Source organism: Zosterops lateralis (genome assembly GCF_965231275.1).
Source record: "Zosterops lateralis genome assembly, chromosome: 16".
NCBI classification, from domain to species: Eukaryota; Metazoa; Chordata; class Aves; order Passeriformes; family Zosteropidae; genus Zosterops; species Zosterops lateralis.
The window spans coordinates 3,187,437-3,205,587 of record NC_139776.1 but is presented as its reverse complement, the minus strand read 5'-3'; the positions used below and the strand labels follow the sequence as shown (position 1 = coordinate 3,205,587).

Sequence of the window (18,151 nt, the reverse complement as noted above, 5' to 3'; positions counted from 1 at the left end):
CCCATCAGACTGTACTAATTAGTACCAATTAACCATTATCAGTGACAGACAGCTCTTACGGGCTTCATAAAAGAGTCCTGTGTACACGTATTCCTCTGGTGAACCTCCTGCAGGATGCAGAGCTCCCACCCAGCCCTGAATGTCTCAGCTTGCCAGGCACTGGGGAGGATCCATGTCCTGTAATCCCTTCAGTGTTGCAGGCAGTCACACACTGATGGGTGAGGGAGAAGTCATGAGTTGTCTTTTGTTGCAAACTTTTTGCTGCTTTGTTCTCCTCACTTGAAAATACATCTGCTGGGCATTGCTCCTGGGGTGTTGTGCAAGATTTTGCTGTGGCTCTTCCTCTTCAACACCCCACAGCCACTGTCCTCGCTGTGGGTGTGGGGTGTCAGGAGAGCCTGAGCTTTCACCAGGCTCAGCAGCATGTGGGGCTGAGCTCTGTGTGTTTGCATAGGAGAAAATGTGATAAACATTGCACCAGTGCCTTGAAGTGCAGAGTGCTGCCCCTGGGGCATGGACAGGCAGTCTGGCACTGTTGGATGTGGCAGGGAGGTCTCTGGGTGTGGGCTGAGTGATCCCAGAAACTTCACAAACCTCTGTGAAGCTTTGGCACTGCCATCAGGCGAGATCAGGAGAGCAGTCCTGGGGAAGCAGGGGAGAGAGGAACAGGACCTTTGTATGGCAATATCTGGTGTGGGAAAAACACTTGGGGTCATTTAACCAGGAGTGGTGGCAGCTCTGGTACTGCTGGCCCTGAGGAGATGGTGGGAGCAGGAGTGTGCTGGCCAGGGGGAGCTCTGCCAGGACGAGTCCCCAGGAGGGGAGCTGGGGTGTGTGTGCAGCCGCTCGGACATGGCTCCCATCACTGACGGATCCTTTCTGTTTTTCTTTCAAATGTCTCCAGGCACTGAATGTTTAGGTCGCACCTTTCCAGGTAAACTGGGTAAGTGAAGTATTTCAAGAGTTGCCAAGATCTAATTACGACGGCTGATTGCATGATTGCAGCTGCTGTACTGTAAACACCCCGGTTACTGCTCCACGGAACGGGTGGGACATTGCCTGGCCCCGAGAGCAGCAGGTACCTGCTCCTCTGGTGCACAGGGGGATGCACTGGTGTCTTCAGACTGTGCAACCCTGCTGGTTTTTGTCTATCTGTATCTGGCTGCACTTTGGTAATCCTGGATAGGATTCTTTTTTTTTTTTCTGCTGTTCAATGTAGAAACTTGTTCAAAAGCTGAGTGTCATTTTAAGCACCAGTACTCTTTTATTTGCTGCTGCTCTGGCAAACTGATGAGCAGTGTTACATTGGGGAAAGAGACTTTCACTCTGTTTTATGAAAGTAGTTGACATCCTGAACTGTTTTAAGTCATGGGATGTGGGACTTCTGCTGAGTGTGCCAGAGATGCCTGTGTTCAGTATAGGCAAAATCAGGTGTTGGAAGCCCTGTTAAACCAGGCTCCTGGATTTGAGCCTAACCTGTTTACAAAAGAGCCTTTAAAAAGACACTGTTATTATGTTTATGGGTCTGTCTCTAAATTTAGAATTGAGTTTATGACAGTACTTCAAAACCAAGGTGTCTTTGCTCAAATGTGGTGTCCCAAGCCTGCTGGGGAAGAACCAGCTAAATAAATTGCTAACAAGTGGTGAATGAATGATTTTAATAAATGGCAAATCAATTGCTATAGAGCCTGGAAAGTCAATAGAGCTTATGACCTTGGCTTATAACCACGCTCAGATCCTTAACATGCTCATAATGCCTACAAATCATTCATTAGGCTTTTATCAAGCATCAATTAGTAAAAGTCATAATCTAAAATAAGAGGGGAAAAAAGAGAATAATTTCAGCTCCTTTATTTCGAGCCTGGTGGCACAATTTGGTTGCACAGCAGGATAGTCCTTGCTTATGCAAAAAAGCTGTGAGACACCACCAGTCCCCCAGCAGCGTTATCTTGGTGCAGACATCAGGCAGGGGAAATGCAGGAGCCTGAGGCTGGGATCAGCCCTGGAGCTGGGACACTCACACCAGCCTGTAGGGAAACTGTCCTGCAGCAGTCAATGCTTTATTTACATTTATTTTATATTAATGCCTTAAGATCTCAGCAGATCGGGTGGGCAGAAGGAGCTGTGGTGTCCCAGTGCTCTGAGCGGCTGCTCGGGGTGTTTTCGCTCCAGCAAAAGGTGTTTGGCTGTTGCTCCACGGTGTAAAACTCACCCATTTTCTTATGCTGTGATTTGGGAAAGTGTGTGAGCGGGGATGTGTTCGAGCTGTGCTGCTCTTCCTGCTTTCCCTGGTCTTCCCATTGTGTGTCTGTGTGTTTGTGCCTCGGGGAGGGAGGCAGAGATGCAAGTGAAAACATGCGGTTTTCTTGGAATATAAATAACAGAAAATCAAGTATAATTTCTGTTTGTTGTAGAGTCATTCCCTGCAGTCTCCAGTTGTTTGCTCCTTTGCTGCACTCCTGTACTCTTTGGGTTTTTTTTTTCATCTTACCAGATGGATACTATTTGGAGTGTGCTGCAGGACACTTTAGTGATCTTGCTGCGGGGTTAATTGTGCGCTCTGCGGAGAGCTGTGCTTGCAGACATCACTGCATGCCCGGGCTTCTGAAAGCCCGGCCTGCCAGACGGGGCTGCCTCTATCAGACAGCTTTTTGCCTCGCCTTTGTTGTCTGGGTCCTTGTCTGCAGCTCCAGCCTGGGCCGGCATTCCCAGACATCACCACCTCCACCACCACCCGCGTCCTCCCGGAGCGTCCTGGTGCTGCCTGCAGAGCCAGAACCCCAGGGAGAGATGCCCGTGCCCATCCCAGAGAGGTGCCCATGCCCATCCCTGTGCCACCTGGGATAAAGCCCTGCACCTGGTGGGTCAGACCACCAAACCTGGGCATGGAGCAGCTCCCACAAGGGGCACTTGGCTTTCGCAGGCTTTTTTCCCTGCCTTTTTAAGGTATTCCACCATCTCCCTGGCAACTCCTGGGTGTCTGGTGTGGATGTCAGACTCTTGGATTCCTGTAAATGACTTGTGAATCTTTCTCGTGCTTGCTGAGAGGGGAGAGTTTGGCTGAGCTGCAGCCTCTGCCCAGATCTGTGCACTGGGGCATGGTCAGGCACTGCTGTGTCCCCTCCATGGGGAGTAAAAGAAGAGGGGCTGCATTTTCTGGTGGATTTTGTGTCAGCTCTCCTGCTTCTCACAGAAAGTGGCTTGGAAATGGTACAGAGGGGAAAGGAGACAATGCCCTCAACAAATGACTATTCATCTTATTTAGGAGGAAATGCATTCCTTGAACTCTGTAATATCAAAGGGCAGGGTGGAGGGTTTGCACCAAGCAAAACTCACATAGCTAAACATGTAAGTACATGAAAATGTGTGATTTCTTAAAAGTTTGGGTGAATTCAGAGAGAAGCTGGGTGATGCTCTGCATTCACTGTGATGCTCCCTTGTGAAAATACCAATGTGCACCATTTTTTATTTTATTGTTGTGGGTTTGGGCCTTTTGTTATATTAGTCTTAAATGCGTTTGTTTCCATAGCTGCGCACTGCTGATAAAATCCCAGTGTGGGATCTCTCAGTCTCCCTGTGCATGTGCACCAAAAATAAATCCCAGGCAGTTGTCAGGAGAGGAGCTGCTGCCTTGGCAGGTGCCAGGCTGTGAGGAAGTTCTGACTGGACCCTGCTGAGGCTGCAGGTGTGTGGCACCTTGTCCCAGTGCCACCATCCAGTGTCCTGCCACAGCTCCTGGCCCTGTTGGTGCCTCAGTAGTCCCAGGGACCTGGAGCACCTGGGGAAGGAGTTGCCACAGGACTGGTGATATTTTGGAGAGAGGGTAGGAAGAAATAGAGGCAGGAGGAGAAGAAAGTCCTTGTCCTTCACCTTTTTGTTGTGTAAGGTGTGGATGTGGTGAGGTGTGCTGGTGAAGGATTGGCATCTGGTGACTACCAGGATACTAAAGCTCCTCTCTTGCTCTGAATTCACTGTATTCACCATCAGCTGTTGATAAATCACCTCCCATCAGAAGGAGGTGGGGATTTAATAGCTGTTTAAATGATCTGAGTTGCTGGCTCTGGTTTTGCTTGGTCTCAGGCTGTAACTCCAGGGCTCCAGCCTGGAGCTGGCAGGAAGAGGGGGGTTCCCTGCAGCTGCCTGAGGAGGCTGCTGGCTGTGCCCAGGGTTGCAGGTCCCTTGTGGAGCAGTGTCACTGGGCAGTGAGTGTCACTGGTGCCCAGGATGGCACCACACCAGTGCCACCATGGCTCACACTGGTTTTACATCTCTACAGCTGGGCTGGAGCACATCTCCCAAGTATTTACCTTTCCTTCAGGAACAGTGAAACTAAAGAGTTTTGTTTTGCCCAGAGTTCTGATCCGTGGGTTCCCAGGTTTGTGTGTGGCCCCATTCTGTGCAGGGTGTGCTTGTGCTGGCAATGGGTCAGGGCATGGCCAGGGCGTGGGATCACCCCAAAACCTTACCCTGAGGGCACATGGTTGGCCTGGAGTGCTTCCCCTCAGTGCTCTGCCAGGGGAGTCCTTAACCCCCCCGGATGCTCTCTCTCCTTTAATGCATCTTTTTAAGTACTGGGTAATAGTGTTTTCTTTCTGGCAGAGACGAACGAGGGCTTTTAATAGGTCCTTTATTTTCTCTCCGTGCAGTTCCCTGGCAGTAACCTGCCATTAGCTCCAGCATTTATTTAGGGTATTTGTGTATTTATATGTGGGGACCTCAACACTGGGAAAGCCAAGGGGTTTGATCAGGGTCACACAAGAAATACGTGTTAAAGCTGGGACTTTGGTTTTTTCTGAATGTTGAGCTGACCTCTAGGCTTGGCAGAGAGGGAACATCTTGGTTTGTCCCCTTTTAACTGAGCCAGACAGCGAAAACAGAAAATAAAGGCTCTGTGGAAGGAAGCATGTATTTCTTTTTTGCTCTTTCCTGTTGGCAATCCGCACGGGGCTGGAATTACAGCATCACTGTGTTCAGCAGCGTGAGGATGCTACGGAGGCAAAAGGGAAACATGGGGCTGGAAATCTGATGGGCTCCTTCACTTACACAGGTTCCAGCTGCGCTGGGAGGTGGAAACTGCTCTGCAAAGGCTGTTCTGGGGAGGAAGGGTGGGCTGTGCCCCCTCCTCCGGCAGCGGTTTGGGGATGCTGCAGCTGGGGCTGCCTCTGTGCCCGCCTTGTCTGAGCAGCCCCAGTGTGCCGGAGCACAATGCTCCCTTCACTCCCCGTCAGACTGGAGGTCTAGACGCTTTCCCTGCCTTTTGTTGTCAGGGTCACAGGTTAGGGAGCGTTCCCAGCTCCTTTTTCCCCCCGCGCTGATCAGGGATCTCTCCCCGGCACCAGGGCACCCCTGTGGAGGGAGTCACCCCGCTACCCAAACACACTGGAAATTATTGTGGCAGCTCCCAGAAAGAAAATGTGCTTGTGAAAGGCGGTCGGGGATCACCCCCACTCCAGTTCTTGCCGGCACAGATGCTCAGCTGACACCAGCTAAATAGAAACCTTTTAGCCCTTGCCAGTAAGTCTGGAGCAAACTGCCAAAAAGCGTCGAGGACCGAGACACAAAACCAAGTCAGGCCTGAGCAAAGTGCTTGCAAAAGGAAGGATGGAACTGATGTGTTCTGTCTCTTGATTTTTAGCACATGAGGTGCTTCAGTCTCGGGGTTGTTTTTTTGTTTGTTTTTTTTTTTTTTTTTTTTCTAAGTACAATGTGGCATTTTAAAGGTTTTCAGCAGATACAAAGCAAGTAAGTCCCCTAGCAACAAAGGGATGGTTTTTTACTTTAATGCTGGCTTTTTTAACATGAAGCGTTTGTGAAATTTTCCTTCCCCTTTAAAGACAAGTTTGGCTGAAGGAGACATTTTTAGTGGCTTTTAAGACATACTTAGGATGGGACTTTAGCCTGTGATATTGCCCACCCTTTCCCTGGCCAGGAGGTGCCTCTGGGCTGCAGCCCCTTGTCTGGAGGAGGGAATTGTTTGATAATGAAGTTGGGAACAACGTTTTTTCTTCTTCCTGGCAAGGAGACATAACAAAAAAAATTGGCAGGTTCATGCTTCTTAATATTGAATTAAAATCTATTAAATAGTCACAGAGAGCCAAAACCTGGAACTGCTGTTAGGCACGGCTCTTGGTGAAGTGAAATGCTTCTGGATCTGGCTCACTTGTGCATTTTGTGTGTGTATCATGTGTGAAGAATGAGTCTATGAAGCTCAAATAGAGGTTTTAAATAGAAATAATGCTGGCAGCTCTTTCTCCCTGAATCCAGGGCTATTATGTGTCTGGCTCTTGCCAACATGAATTGCAGAGGAAGTTCATGTGAACTCCATGGCTGATTTGACAGCTGCACAGCCATGGTGGCTTCAAAGCCCAGGCACTGTTGAGCAGAAGTGATGACATTTTTTGGTGTTTCTTCTTTTCAGAGGGTGAGGGTGGAGCAAGAGAGCCTATTTCCCACCCTAGTCCTTGCATGTTTTGGGATGGGCATGTTGAACAGTGGTGGCCCAACTTCTTCCCCAAATCTTTACTGTGGTCCCAGATGCTTCCCCTGTCAGGGGAATGTCACTGATTTGTGCAGCCTGGGGGACATGAGGGGGACACAGACGACCCCAGAGCCCCCAAACCTGTCCCTCTCACCCTTGTGGGAACCTTCATGCACCTGTGTGCAGTGGGAGCAGTTTGGGGTTAATTCCTCTGCAAACCCACAGTGCAGTGAATGATGCTGCTCATACGGGGCGTGGGGGGAAATAATGTTAAATTAAACTCTCCATAAGGGAAGAAAAGCATCCAGCCCCATTCTTTACTGCTCATTTTAGTAATTTCTTCCAGATAACCTACACATCTGTGTCAGTGCAATTAAAGCAGAAATTCTGTCTAATGAACAGTTGTAGCCCTTGGGCTATTGCGGAATGAACAATGAAGTTGGAAACAGTCTTATTAAAATAATAATTAAGAAACAAGGGTTGGGAGACAGAGGGAGGTGTAGATGAGGTGGTGGTGGGATTCTATAGGGTGAGGAGTGGAGAAGAACTGAATTCAAGCTGGTTCTGGACTTCCAGGGTTGACTCCACCATGACCCTCCCCTGTAGGGTCATGGTGGACCCTCCCAGTCCCCAGAAGGGACTGGGCAGTGAGGTTTGACCCTGGGCTGGGCACAGGGTTGTGCCAAGGGAACAACAAAACTGTCTCTCAGGACAGTCTTGGGATGGAAGTGTTGGCCCAGGGGTGGCTGTGGCCTGGCCCTGTCACAGCAGTGTTTGCCCTCCTGTTCAGCACATCAGAGATTTCCCCTGTGTATTTTATTTTGAGCATTTTTGGTTCTTCAACAATTGATAAAGCTCAGAGAGGAAGGAGAGTGTTTCTTGTGTTAGACAGGATTGTATTTTATTTTGCTTTTTGCAGAAAACGTTGTTTCTCAGTAAAAAAAACCAACACTCTGCACACCCGCATAGTTTGCTTTAACTTTCTTTTCTTTTTTTGCATTCCTGAGGCCTTGAACTGAGCAGGCTCAGCTGTGTCAGTGATGGGGACTGGCCAGTTTTTTCTCATGTGATACAGTTTATTCTTTTGTTTCTAAGTAAATAAAAACAAAAAATTCCTTTTCAGTGTTGTTAACCCTTGGGATTATAACAGTGTTTCTCCATGAGTCATCATTTTATGCCAATAAATCAGTTAAAACTTGGAGCTGCCTTTTTTGAACTTAATACACTCCTATTTAGAAATGCGTGTGCTGCAGAAAGCTACTGACATCTCAGATTAATAAAATAAATTAAAAAAAAAAAAAAGCAAATGCCATAAAAAAAAAAAAAAGAGGCCAGACAAATCCCACCGGAATGATACATTGCAATGATTTTAGTGGGATTTATATCTACGAGCTGTGGGGGTTTTGTGGCTTTTGGTGTTTTTTTTTTTTTCCTTTTGGAATGGCTGTGAACCAGAGTGATTACTTATCATTTTCATTTTAACTCCATCTGACAAATCGTTTTAGATGGAGAAAGCAATACTGCGTCTTTAAATGGCTACTCTGTCAGCGCATCTTGCAGGGCTTTAAATGCCCTTTGTTATCGCAGTCTAGACAGGACGCAGGCGGAATATTTGATATGTTATAAGGCAGAGATGTGACAAGGTTGAATTAATTTACTGGGCTTTTTTAAAGCTGAATTTCAAAACATTTTTTTCCTTACAAACTTGTCTTTTTTTCTTTCTCTGTCCTATATTTTTTTTTTTCCCCCCGAAGTTCGTGCAGTATGTTTCAACTGTTTAGACTGGGAGAGGAGACATTGGCTTACTGCAGCCTGCAGTACTTTAATTGCCCTTTTTATGACTGTCTAGACATCATGCAGATGCATGTTTGTGGTGAGAAGACATTTCCCCCTCTGGTTATACGATAGTCTGAAACCTTTACATTCCCTATCTCCTTACCCCCTCTCTGCCTTGGAATGCACTTTACTCCCTCCATCCTTGAAAATCACTTTTTCCTTCACTTTTTTTTTTTTTTTTTTTTTTTTTTTTTTTTTTTTTTTTTTTTAGGACACTTTGGCCCCCTTTTTCCTGCTCTTTTCCACAGGCTGGTGTGGTGATGGAGGTGTGAGGAGGGGATGTCTCTGCACTGGGGGTGTCCCCATAGCCCCTTGTCCCCACTCTGGGTGCGGGTCTCGGTGGGCTTTGAATGGGTGCGGAGTTTTTAGTTATGCAAATCGACGCATTAATTAACCCCGTTGCTATAGCTACCGCTTTATTGTTAAACGCAGTGAAGAAAGGGGACAGGCTGTGTCCGTGGATAATCCTCCCCATCGGTGCTGTGCCCTCTCCCGCCCCGCAGAGCGCCCTGTGCCCGGTGCGGGGCAGCTGCAGCCCGCATCCTGCAGCCCGGCGGGCAGGTGGCGGGGCAGGGCCCGGGATGGGCCAGCCGGGCCTCCACCACCTCCCCCCGGGCCCTTTGTGGGCGCTGACCCGGGGGTCGGCTCCCCGCAGCCCCCCCTGCCCCCTGTATCTGGGGATGGGATGGGGGAGCGGGACAATGGGGCGGCGGGAGGGATGCAGATGGGCCGGGATGGGAATGCTCTGGGGAGGGGGCAGAGCACCCCAGGATGAGGATGGGTATGGGGGGGCTCAGGGAGGGGGCAGAGCACCCCAGGATGGGGATGAGGATGCTCAGAGAGGGCAGGAATCCCTGGGATGGGGATGCTCAGGGGAAGGAGCAGAGCACCCCAGGATGGTGATGGGGGTGCTCAGGGGAGGGAGCAGAGCACCCCAGGATGGGGATGCTCAGAGAGGGCAGGAATCCCTGGGGTGGGAATGCTCAGGGGAAGGAGTGGAGCACCCCAGGATAGGGATGGGGATGGCGATGCTCAGAGAGAGCAGGGATCCCTGGGATGGGGATGCTCAGGGGAAGGAGTGGAGCACCCCAGGGTGGGGATTGAGTTGCTTGGGAAGGGCATGGAACCCCAGAATGAGCATGTTCAGGTGACCCCAGCCCTGTTCTTGGCCCCAAACCCCATCTTTGCCTGGCTTTCTCTTTGCGTGCACCCTAAAACCTGCACATGCAGAACCCCCCAACAAAACAGACTTCCCAGCAGATCTACTGTGGGAGTTAAAACCTTTCTCAGGCTGTTGCTGCAGCTGAGGTGGAAGTAAATTTATTACCTTTAATTTTGTCAGATTTGGGGCGGTTGTACTCACCTCCCCCATTCACTCTGGTGTGTGTGTATATATATATATATAAAAATATAAATTTTTTTTTCACATCTCTGTGAGAGTGTGCACATGCATTCGCTCCCATCTGGTGGTAGCGACCAGTTCAGACCAGTTCAAGAACTGAACTTGAATCTTGCAGTGACCAGACACAGTGTGCCTTGTCTGGGCATTTGCATGCATTTTGCATTTTTTTTTTCTCTGCAATGCATAATTTTGCCTGTAACTTAGGATTGTCCTTGTTCCCTGGGAGTAACTTGCCTTGTGAAAGGTCACTCCTCTGGCGAGCAGAGTGGCACAGATGATAACGGCGCTTGGAAAGAGGCAGAGCAGGGAGTGTTTCCCATTTTTTGGCCCTGGACCGTGCTGAGGAAATCCGGTCGCAGTTCCAGCCCTGTCATGACCCGTGTGGCTTTGGCCAGCTTGCTCAATCTGGGTTTCGACACCCGTCTGCAGGGCAGGGCAGCCCCTGTGGCACTGCTGCCCGGGGCTGTGTGTCCTGGAGCCCCTGGGGGAGCTGCAGCCTCAGGACAGGGGCATGGCAGGGTCCCAGCGCTGTTCCCAAATGTCAAGGGGCTCCTCAGGGCTGAGCTGGTTGATAAGTGAGGCAGTGTGCTGGCATGGAGTAGAAATGCTGGAGGAGCACAGGTTACCCAGCCACAATTTTGTGTTTTGTGGCTTTTCTGCACCTCAGTTGTGTCCCTGAACTGGGTGCTGGGTGTGAGTCGATGGGTGTCATGCTTGTGGCAGGGAGGCACAGGCACTGCTGCTGTGTCTCACTCGAGGTGCCCCTGCATGAGCCCTGGTCCCACAGGAATTGCTGGGCACCATGGCAGGGGTTGGGTGCTGGCACCAGGGCACCTGGAGCTGCTTTGGGCTCTGACAGGATCATGACTGAACACACTGGGAATTGACCAGTGGATGGTTTCCCCAAGAATAAGTAGAAATGGAAACTTCCTAGGGGACAGCCAGGGTGGAGAGACACCTGGTGAGACCCGGTGTACAGAGCATTTGTTCAGCTGGGAGAGGCTATGCTTGATGCTGACGACATCCACAAACCCCCATCTCCACCCCCTGTGCTGTGCTGTCCCCAGCAGCTGCTGCGTGCTGGGCTGTGCTGTGCTCTGTGTCCCACACGGAGCAGGACAGCCTGTGCCATCTCCCTGCCTTTCTGTGAGCACAGCGAGTGCAGCCTGCTGGGTCCTCGTGACCTCCAGAGCTCAAGGCGCCCTGTTGTGCTGGGCTGGGTGACAAATGCATCCCATATTCCCTGGTGTCCCCGTGGCAGCAGGAGGAGGGAGCAGGCTCCAGCACTGCTGTGTGATGCAGTGCAGGTGGATGCAGCTGAGCAAGGCTGCAGGTGCCCTGTCAGCGTGAGGCAGCTCCATACACTGGGAGACAGGGCTGGGAGGAAGCTGGAATCAGAAACCCAACCTCTGTAATTGCTGGTGGCTTTCTGGAGAGGGGGCAAAGCCCTCCCTGCATGGAGCACTTGCTCTCCTTGGAGCGTCCGCGTCTGGCAATTTGTCTGTCGAAACAGATGTGGGCAGCGACAAACATCTATTTCTATAACTAGAAACAAATTTGGTAATTGCCTCTTTCAACAGGACTTGCTCAAGCAGGAAATGAAATTCCTAAATGGCAGTTAGCAAAAGTATTTATAGCTAAGTTCATAAATGAGATGTGCTTTCCTTTGTCATGAGTTTCTGCTGGGTGGAGGGAAGAAAAAGCCCTCTACAGTAGCAAGCCACATATTGATCAGGAGTGTTTCCAGGGTATACAAAAATACTTATTTATTAATGTGTTTATTTTTACTGGCTGTTAGAAATACCCCTGACAAACAAAACCTGTTTGGTCTTTCAGGGTCAGCTGGTGGAGTTTGAGCCAGATATTGTGTGCTGGGTTTTTTCACTCATTATTTGGTAGAATTTTTTTTCCTGGTTCAGGCTATTTATGATTGCAGATGGTAAACTCTTGTTCTTGTGTCCCTCTCTCCTGGTGCTCTTGTTCAAAGGGGTGGGTGATGTTCTGCCCTCACCCCTGCCCAGACATCATCCAGGCCTGATGCTATTGTGCTTCCTCTCAGGAAGCAGGAGATATTTTGGATATTCTCAGCTTGGTGAGGGCCATGAGCCCTGCTCAACATTTTCTAGTGAGCAAGCAAATTTACCTGTCTTTTAAGTGCAAAATCAAAATGACTTTATTCTTTTTTAATCCAGTTCAGCTGTTCTCACCCTTGTGAGTAACATCAAAAGCCACGTACTCCTTCCAGTCATCTCGGTAGGCTGGGATCAGCCTGACTGTGTGTGAAATACCTTGTCTAAAAATCCTGGAAAAGGGGAGGGTGAGAGAAATAGGCACAGAAAAGAGAGAAGGGGTTGGCATATGCAGGATTTCAGAGACTCTGTGTGTCCCAAAGAGCCTTGTTAGTTCTCATTGCTCTGAGGGAGCTGTTTCATGTCTTCAGGAGTTTCTCTAAATGATTGTCCGGTTGACAGGTCTGTGCTCTGAGCTAGGAAGTGTCCTGGCTGCCAGAGCTGCTGAGCCCAGCTCTCACATTTGCCATTTCCCTGTAAAAGCTGAGTCCTGCCATGCTGATCCTGCCCCTCTGGCCCTTGGATGTGTGTCCCACTCCCCACAGCTGCCACTGAGCTGGGCGAGCTCAGGAAGGTCACCTTCTGAGAACAGCCCCAGTGGTGCAGCCAGGACAGTTGCTGTGTTTTTTAAGCACTAAAAAATGTTCTGAGGCCCAGCCAGTCTGATATTTCTGTGACTATTAAGCATGAAATGAGGCTGTTTCCTTTAAAACAAACAAAAACGAAGGTGGGGGGGATGAGACCATCATTTGCCAGTGACTCAGAGGATGTGATGCTTGATTACCTGAGGTGGCATCTGAAGAAAAAGAGCTGTATTAAACACAGTTACGACCCAAGGCTTGGCACTATGAACAGAACTTCTTGAGGCCCTATCCCCTGTTTTTTTTTCCACTGGCTCTTTTTCTAAGTGTCACTCACTCCCTGCCCTCCTGCCCCATCTGAGCCTGTCACCACTGGCTCGCGGTGTCATTTCTTCTCGCTGCATCAGAATTGACTGTGCTGAATCCAGAAATTAAGTTTAGCTTTTAACCGTATTGATGATGCATGAAGCAGGCCCAAAATTATCTCTTTCCTGTTGTCACAAGCTCAGTCCTGGTCCCTTTGATGCCTCGGTGTTGCTGCAGCTTCAAGGTGCTGCCAGTCAGTGCAGCAGCAGCACTATCAATATTGAGATCATATTTTGTATCACTGCAGTACTTCCTGTGCTGTCTTGTAAACAAACAAAATTGTTGACAATCTGATGAGCCCTTCCTATCTGGTTTTATGGAGGTATTAGAAGATAAATGTAGCAGATGCTAATACAAAAATAGTGCAGTAATGTCTTTGCCTGCTCGGATTGTTTCTGAGATGACCTCGCAGATGAGCGAGGGTGAGTAATCTGCCATCTGAAGTTCTTTGTTCTTTCATCTCTTCTTTGCTGTCCACAGCCTCTGAGAGGGAGAACACTCTTTAAGGGGAGTTAGAGTATGTGTGAGTCTGTAAGAATGTGTACAAGTGTGTGTGTGTAAGAGAGTGTGTGAGTGTGTTAAGAGTGTGAGGGGTTTTTTTTTACATTTTTCCTTAGGAGTTACGGCTACATTTCTTCATCTTAGCTGTTATCTCCAGAGTAATTTCACTTCTCATCACTTCTCACATGATACACAATTCCAGTACATATAGAAATTGTAATTGAAGCTCTGGGGTGACTGGTTTGACCTGCAGATGTGTGTTATACCTGGCTGAAAGCACAGGTCATCTTGGCTGAGACCCTGCCTGGAAACTCTTCTGTCCACCTGTAAATGATAGCTGGAGTGTCTGAAATGATTGCAGCAAAATATAGGTTTTGGTTTATTATTTTTTTTTTACTTTCTCCTTTATACTTGTGGTAGTTTGGAGAGTTTGTCTTCTGCAGACATACTCTGTGTGGAAGGAAGAGCATTAATAAAGTTTATAGGAAGCATTTTATGAACTGAAATGTAGCTGTAAAAGGCAAGGCAATGCATTTAAGGTGTAACACAACCTCACCTCCCCTACGGCTATGAGGGTGCTCCCAGCATCACCACTGACTCAAATCACTCTCCTTCCTTGTAAATATATTAATTAATTTGAACCTGTGGGTGCCAGTATTTTGTTTATAAGGACAGAAGGTCCCACAGAAGAGCTGTGCTGCTTTGGGGCTGGATCAGATTTTTGGGAATGTGGTTTTCTTCCATTCTCTTTCTCTCACGGTGGCACTGGGCAACTTGTTGAGGTTGCTGGAAGCTCCCAGATGCACCTTCCTGCAGCACCTTCTGTGCAGCTGTGAGTGTGGTCTGCAGCAGGAGGAGCATGGCCAGCACCTCAGTGTGGAACCCACACACAAACCCACAAATTTCAGACACTTTAGAGCTTTATGGTCTTGGTGACTGGGCAGCAAAGTGGGCAGCAAAGGGCGTGATCTCCTCCTAAACACAGGAGACTGTAGTCCACAGGCTTTGGGAAGCAGAATACATTTATCCCTCATTAATACGTCTCCACAATCCACTGGGAAGCCCTTGTTCAAGGCCATGGGTGGCTTGACGTGGCAAGCGAGCAGTGAACGTGAAGAATGGGACGTGACAAGAGCTTCTCCCTGGTCACGAACACCCCTGTTTGGGGTGGTGAGGATCTGGGGGGGAAAAATGCTTCACTTGCAGAACGGCTGCACGCACAGCGCCCGGCTCCCGGAGCTGCAGCGTCTAGACGGGGAATACGGAAAAGCAGGTTGTGTCACTTAAATGTGATGTCTGAACCTGTTAGTTTGAAATGTATTCTGGAATAAAAATTATGCGAAATTAAATTAGTGTGACCTTGCTTTGCATTTGGAGGCGGAATGTGCCCATCTTGTAAAGCCTAGTGCATTTATAACACTTCCCTTGGGGAAAATTACAGAGAGAAATGGAATGAGGTCTCTTCTAATTGAAAAGTGACAATGATTAGGAAGCCAAATACAAAATGTGTTGAGTATTTTTTTTTCTTGTTTTGTTGTGTGTGTGTTTTTAAGAATACCAGTAGAATTATAAATTATGTGCTTTGCAGTTTGGCTTGTTTTTCATTCCCCAAAGGCTTTTTATTAGCATAGCAGCTGAATTGCACTTGTATAATAACATATTAACTCAAACTTTGGGTTTTTAATGATCTTTCTTCATTAGTTTGACTGAGCTGCTTGGATAAAAATCTTACTGAGTATATCCAGCTTTCCAGTGTGTTGGGTTTGTTTTCCCTTCTGTAGAAAAGAAGGCCATGAAGACAAGTTAAAACAGAGGGAGAGTTGGCAGAAACTTTGGTGCCTCGAGTGGGTATGAGTCTCTTGAAACATGAAAAGCACAAATTGAGTGTGTGGGTTTGTTGTGTTTTTTTTGTTTGGTTTGACTTCTATTTTATTTTTTCCAAAGGCCAGATTGGGCAACCCGAGTGTTGTTGGGATTAAAGCTCACTACTGCATACAGGATGGGTTTGCTCCTGGGCATGGAAAGGCTGGGCTGCTCCTCAGAGCCTGGGCTTGGGCTAGAGATGGGGCAGGAGGAACATCCCTGCTGGAAAGCAGCATCCCCTTTGTTCTGGTAATCATCCTGTGCCTTCCCATTGCACCTCTGGGTGAGCATTGTGTAATCCCCAGTTACAGCAGTGGATGAGACACTGATGTGTTGTCCCAGATGCTGATGGAATTCCCAGCCTTTCTTCTGCTTCAGGCTCTGCTGGTTCTGTGTCTGTGTGTGCAGGAAGGCTGGTTTAGGTCATTTGTAAGTGACACATCTCATGTGTTCCTTCCTGGGAAGGAGTTGGGGCAGCACTTCCCAATGGCCAAAACTTCACCCGTGTCACTGAAGCACCAGGACCAGTTTAGCAAAGTTTAGTTCATTTAAGGGATTTCTTGTCCTAGGAAAGGAACTTTCCTTTACTGCTACCTTGGCCTTGTTTTTCTTTAGAAATATAATCCCTTTTAACAGAAAAGGAAGTTTTCCATCACCGGTTTAATTTATATTTTTTCTTGTGTTTTCTTACCGTGGCCAAAGCACATGCTGCATTTTGAGGCTGAAATGACTCATCTTCTTAAAAACATTTGGGTTTTGGGTTTTTTTTTTTTTTTTTTTTTTTTTTGCTTAGTTTTATCTTTTCCATAATGATTTGTACAAAAGATGGGCTTTGCACCCAGCCTGGGTGGCTGTTGTGCTGCCCACGGGGAGGGCAGGCACAGGAGCTCTGGGGTCTGGCTTTTCGTGGGTGACCAGAGGAGCACCCAGGGGAGATGTGGGGTGCTCTGTGCCTTGCTGAGGTGCTGGGGCTTCACCCTGGGGAGCTGCTGTCAGTGCTCAGTTACAGCTGGCACCAGGACATGTCTTTAGGACGTGTAGAGACACCCCTACATCATGGGGGTGATGTGGGAAGAGTCACTGTGGCTTTTTTTAAATGGTTTTGCATTGTCCCCTTTCCCAGCCCTTTAGGTTTTGTGCCTGTAGTCAGTCTGGGTTCTGCTCAGAAGCAACAAGCTCCTGTTCCAGCCAGTTCCTCCAGTACAGGACACCTTTTGGGTCCCACAGAAGAGCTGTGCTGCTTTGGGGCTGGATCAAATTTTTGGGAATGTGGTTGTATTCCATTCCTTTCTCTCACAGTGGCACTGGGCAACTTGCTGGGGCTGCTGTGAAAGACCCAGAGCTTGTCTTTTATTCTAGCTAAAAAGCATTTTAAAGACAAAACTCCTGTACAATGTTTGGCTTTTGATCCCTCTCTTCCCACCCCAAGTGAAACCTTCCAGAGTAGAGGCAGTTGCATTTTAGGGGTGCTGGAAAGATCTGGGTTTCAAGTCCCTCATCCATCCAGCTCCAAGTGCCAGATAAGGCTCCTGCTTTCAAGGCATAATTCTGCTTTCTGCAGGCAGTGGGCAGAGCTGGTGGAGCATTTTGGGCAGTGGCAGAAATAGCTGCTGTTTAGCAGAAAGAGATCCAAGGTAACTGGCAGCGCTCACCACCTGGACTGTTTTCTTGACATTTATTTGCTTTTACTGGCACTCAAATGCCACCTGTCAGGAGAAAACTTTCCATTAAAAAAAAAAGCAACAAAACCAAAACAAGCAAAAAAAAAACCCCAACCAAAAACCTAATAAATTTGCCTGACTCAGCAGAAGCCACCCCAGCTGGTATGAGTGGTGCCCTTTGAGGTCTGATGGGTCTTGCTGTGTGTCTGCAGATATATATGTGTGTGTCTGTATAGATTAAATACAGATGGCAGCATCCATGATAGCTTAGGGCATGGCTTTCCCAAACTGGATTTTATAGCTGTCACTGCTGAGAAGCAAACAAAGTGTAAATCCCTGGAATGATTGAATTCTGCTGTCTGGCCCCTCCTTTACACTGGAGTTGCTGCTGCCCAGTCCTGGGCACTGCTGGCGTGAAGGGAACTGAGGGGAGTGAGTGACTGAGCACTTTGGGAATGGCATGTACTCCCTGGGCACTAAATTCATGGAAATAATGACCCAGCACAATGTTTGCCTCCAGTCCTCAATTTTCCTAAGCCTCAGAGAGAGGTGTGAGGAATTATTTCCTTAGGAAATTTTTCGGAGCGACTTCCCGCTGCCTCCTGCCAAGTGTCTGCAGAGTTAACCGGATAGTCTGTTGTTTGCTTGTTCTTGTTTGTTTGGAGGGGTTTTGGCAGTTTTCCTTTCTGCCAGTTCAAGCCACTCAAGCTGCCACTGTCAGCTGGCCGAGCCCTGAGCCCAGGGCTGTCTGGAGCTGTGGGATGTGGCCCCGTGGCAGACGCATCGCACCCATCTGGCGTCTCACCCAAAAGCAGGAGGTCTCCCCGCCTGCTTCCTGTGCAGGGTGGGCAGCCTCAGAGACAGGGGGCTGCCACTGCCTGCTGTGCTGTGCTCTTCCCTGGGCCACCACTGTCTGACCCCTGGGACCAGAGGGAACCTGGGCTTGTGCAGGGATGTGCCAAGGAGGGCTCAGTCCCGTCCTCACCAGAGGAAGGAGTGGTGGGGTTGGGAAGAGAACTGCAGAAATTTAGCTGAACTGTTTCATTAGGATGAATTATGTTGGCTTATGGCTCTGCAGCCCCAAGAGAGGCGCTGGGATGCTCCTGGTTTTGTGCCCAGGTTTTGTCCTGGTTTTGTGTTTGTGCTGGGGACACCCGGGAGGTCTTTGGGAAGGCCAGTCTGTGCTATAGCCAGGAAACACTCTGCAATTTAGATTGTCTGCAAAAATCCCTCCTGGAGACTCTTCTGTGACACTAAAAAAGTGAATGAATGAGGTTATTGTGGGCTCAGGGCACACGGAGCCCACGTATGAGAGCTGTAACAGGGAGGGCACAGTATTGTCAGCGATGTCTCAGCCACTTCAGTTCTTCTTGTGCTCAATTACCTGCTGCTGT

General features: G+C 48.6%; 1 protein-coding gene across 3 annotated transcripts in view; it reads left to right on the top strand.

The window, feature by feature from the left end:
* Positions 1 to 18,151, top strand: part of PMEPA1 (prostate transmembrane protein, androgen induced 1) — a 40,278-nt gene that overhangs the window by 15,119 nt on the left and 7,008 nt on the right. For 2 of the 3 annotated variants that reach the window (XM_083873404.1, XM_083873403.1), the window contains exon 2: positions 905 to 943. The exons of the other annotated variant lie outside the window; for it this stretch is intronic. In XM_083873404.1, the coding sequence (XP_083729530.1) occupies positions 905 to 943 (39 nt within the window). The remainder of the gene's footprint in view (positions 1 to 904; positions 944 to 18,151) is intronic. 3 annotated transcript variants of the gene reach the window in all.